This window comes from Xyrauchen texanus, chromosome 24 (assembly GCF_025860055.1).
Source record: "Xyrauchen texanus isolate HMW12.3.18 chromosome 24, RBS_HiC_50CHRs, whole genome shotgun sequence".
NCBI lineage: Eukaryota > Metazoa > Chordata > Actinopteri > Cypriniformes > Catostomidae > Xyrauchen > Xyrauchen texanus.
In genome coordinates, this window is record NC_068299.1 from 37,741,481 (window position 1) to 37,745,000 (window position 3,520).

Below are 3,520 nucleotides of genomic sequence, written 5' to 3' on the forward strand. Positions count from 1 at the left end.
GACGTTTAGCAACTTGAACCTTCAGCTCCCTCCACAGATTTTCTACGGGATTAAGGTCTGGAGACTGGCTAGGCCTCTCCAGGACCTTAATGTGCTTCTTCTTGAACCACTCCTTTGTTGCCTTGGCCGTGTGTTTTGGGTTATTGTCATGCTGGAATACCCATCCACGACACATTTTCAATGCCCTGGCTGAGGGAAAGAGGTTCTCACCCAAGATTTGACGGTACATGGCCCTGTCCATCGTCCATTTGATGCGGGGAAGTTGCCCTGTCCCCTTAGCAGAAAAACACCCCAAAGCATAATGTTTCCACCTCCATGTTTGACGGTGGGGATGGTGTTCTTGGGGTCATAGGCAGCATTCCTCCTCCTCCAAACACGGCGAGTTGAGTTGATGCCAAAGAGCTCGATTTTGGTCTCATCTGACCACAACACTTTCACCCAGTTCTCCTCTGAATCATTCAGATGTTCATTGGCAAACTTCAGACAGGCCTGTACATGTGCTTTCTTGAGCAGGGGGACCTTGCGGGCGCTGCAGGATTTCAGTCATTCACAGCGTAGTGTGTTACCAATTGTTTTCTTGGTGATTATGGTCCCAGCTGCCTTGAGATCATTGACAAGATCCTCCCGTGTAGTTCTGGGCTGATTCCTCACCGTTCTCATGATCATTGCAACTCCACGTGGTGAGATCTTACATGGAGCCCCAGAACGAGGGAGATTGACAGTTCTTTTGTGTTTCTTCCATTTGCGAATAATCGCACCAACTGTTGTCACCTTCTCACCAAGCCCCTTTGGCGATGGTCTTGTAGCCCATTCCAGCCTTGTGTAGATCTACAATCTTGTCCCTGACATCCTTGGACAGCTCTTTGGTCTTGGCCATGGTGGAGAGTTTGGAATCTGATTGATTGATTGCTTCTGTGAACAGGTGTCTTTTATACAGGTAACAAGCTGAGATTAGGTGCACTCCCTTTAAGGGTGTATAAAAGTAATGTTCAATTTGTAACATTTTTGACATGCATTTTTCTGGATTTTTTTGTTGTTATTCTGTCTCTCACTGTTCAAATGAACCTACCATTAAAATTATAGGCTGAACATTTCTTTGTCAGTGGGCAAAAGTACAAAATCAGCAGGGGATCAAATACTTTTTCCCCCTCACTGTATAGTATGTTTAATTTGTGGTTAATAAAATTTTACAAAATAACATGGTTATTTTATGGTTACTGTAGTAAAACCATGGTTAATGGTGTAAGGGAAGGTTAGGGCTAGATTTAGGGTTAGGTGGTTGGTGTAAATAGTAGCTGTCATTATTTGCTGTCACATCTTAAACTGTTTGCACTTAGTGATGCTTTTAGTTACTTTATGCTTCTACCAATATTTAAACATTGCTTTGGGTAAATTAAATGGTAATAAATGAATTGTATAAAATGACAATATGTAATAACACAAGTGACAACATGCTCCATCCTTATGCAATAATACCCTTACTCTGAGAACAGAGTTCAAATTTAATGTTCACTTGTTTGAAATACATTACCATTTCATTCATGTTCAAAAAAGCAAAAGTCAATCAGAGCAAGTAAAGGAGGTTCTTCTATTCTGCTTGGATGAAAGCAGCAGACAGGAGGAGCACTTCCACGGATGGCGCTGTAACATCACAGCACAAGTTATTCTCAGTAATTCAGTGTCTGGATACTGTCCGTGGTTCTAGTCTGCGAGTATCACTGGATGGTGACGCTGTCGTACGGTTACCTCAGTGCAATCTGTTCTCTCTCTGGGGGATTTCACATCGTTTCACGCTTTGGGATCAAGACGGAATACCATCAGAAGGGTGCGGTTCTATCCAAAATGACATCGCCGTATGCCAATGGAAAGTGGAAATAGGATTTATCTTCATCATTTTGAGATGTACTCAACGGTGAGTGTCCTGTCAGGGGAGCCACATGCAATTCATTCTGCTGGGTGTTTTTGTTTTGTTGTCAATCTCTGACCGTTCGAGTCTATTCGCAAAGAACCGATGCGTTCTTTAATCGCGGTCTATCGTGAGAGCAGTAATGGTGAGACGGTGTAGATTTCATTTACATAGTTATTTGTATTTACCTGGCTGTCGCTGCATTTATCGCTTTTCTTTTGTCTTTGTGCAGAGATCCCGGTCTGGAAACGCGTCCCATCGCTGTTCTATGTCTTCATCGGCAGATTTATCCGATGATGAAGAATACAGCGTGAAATCCGGCTGTGTGTCGCCGGCACCGGGGGACACGTTACCGTGGAATTTACCCAGACACGAGCGCTCAAAGCGGAAGATCCAGGGAGGATCCGTGCTGGATCCAGCCGAGAGAGCTGTGCTCAGAATTGCGGGTAGGGATCCAAAATGTTCCACTCATAAACATAAATACATTGGATGAATTGATGAGGCTGTTGTCATTTTGTTATGTGCGCAAACAACAGTCAGTGAATTGCAGATGCAAATGGGTTGGACAAATTATACATAACGACGATGCACTGAGTTTGGGATTGTTTGAGTGTTTAAGGAATGGGTACGGATTAAAAGAGCATTGAAACTTGAAGAATGAGCATGTGCTTTTTTGTCTTGTATTGGAAACACATGTAAAATCTGAGATCATTATGATCATCATAAGAAAAAAAGAGTCTGTGCAAAGTTTTGAGTGATGCATTATAACGCTGTTTTGGTAGCTGTAAGTGTTACAGCATTGCTTTGAAAAGCTTAGCTGAAAGGTGATTCAGCATTAATGACAATGCAGTGGATGAGCGTGACATGAATGTTTTTAGTAAAGCTCTGGAATGAGAAGACTGGAGGTCTGAGTGCATTGTGGAATGACCTGATATGAGAAATCTTTTGACTGATAGAGTTTGTCAGAAGATAAAAAACCCTTGATATTAATACAGACAGACAACAGTTAATTTCAGCAGTTCAGTTGGTAGTAGCATATTCAATTATCATTATCAAATATTTATATATTTATCTACTTATTTTTGGATGCTGTCTGTCCATCCGTCCGTCCGTCTGTCTGTCCTTCCGTCCGTCCATACTGAAAAAAGATCTTTTGGATTTACTTAAAATATATGTTAACATTTTTGCATCATGTTTTAAGTAAATTCAACTCATGGTCATGTTATGTCAGCACAACTAGAAAACCTTTTTTTAGATATACACAAATGTATCAGTTCATTCAACTTAATTTACTCATATTGAACAGGGTCCCAGTTCACCAAAGGGAAGACTAATCATCACCCTAATGGTGACTATGCAAAAAAGTTATTTACAATAAAACAAAATCAATAATTTTAAAAAGAGCTAAAACTTTAAAATTCTTAATAACAACTAAATCAATGCCCAAATAAATTATTTTTGACCAAGCAATCATACTTAAATTATTCAAGCGCAGCGGTTGGTACTGCACTACCTTAGTTCTGTACTCGATCGTTTGAGTTAATAGTACTTAAAAAATTAATTTGGGTGATTTTTAAGAGAAAGAATTTCAAGGAACTCATATTCATCTATCAT

General features: G+C 40.4%; 1 protein-coding gene across 1 annotated transcript in view; it reads left to right on the forward strand.

Moving 5' to 3' along the window:
• The first annotated feature begins 1,807 nt into the window (after positions 1-1,807).
• Positions 1,808-3,520, forward strand: part of LOC127617765 (dystonin-like) — a 116,364-nt gene continuing 114,651 nt past the window's right edge. The window contains exons 1-2 of the mRNA XM_052089843.1: positions 1,808-1,912; positions 2,139-2,352. Of these exons, the coding sequence (XP_051945803.1) occupies positions 1,856-1,912; positions 2,139-2,352 (271 nt within the window). The 5' untranslated portion in view covers positions 1,808-1,855. The remainder of the gene's footprint in view (positions 1,913-2,138; positions 2,353-3,520) is intronic.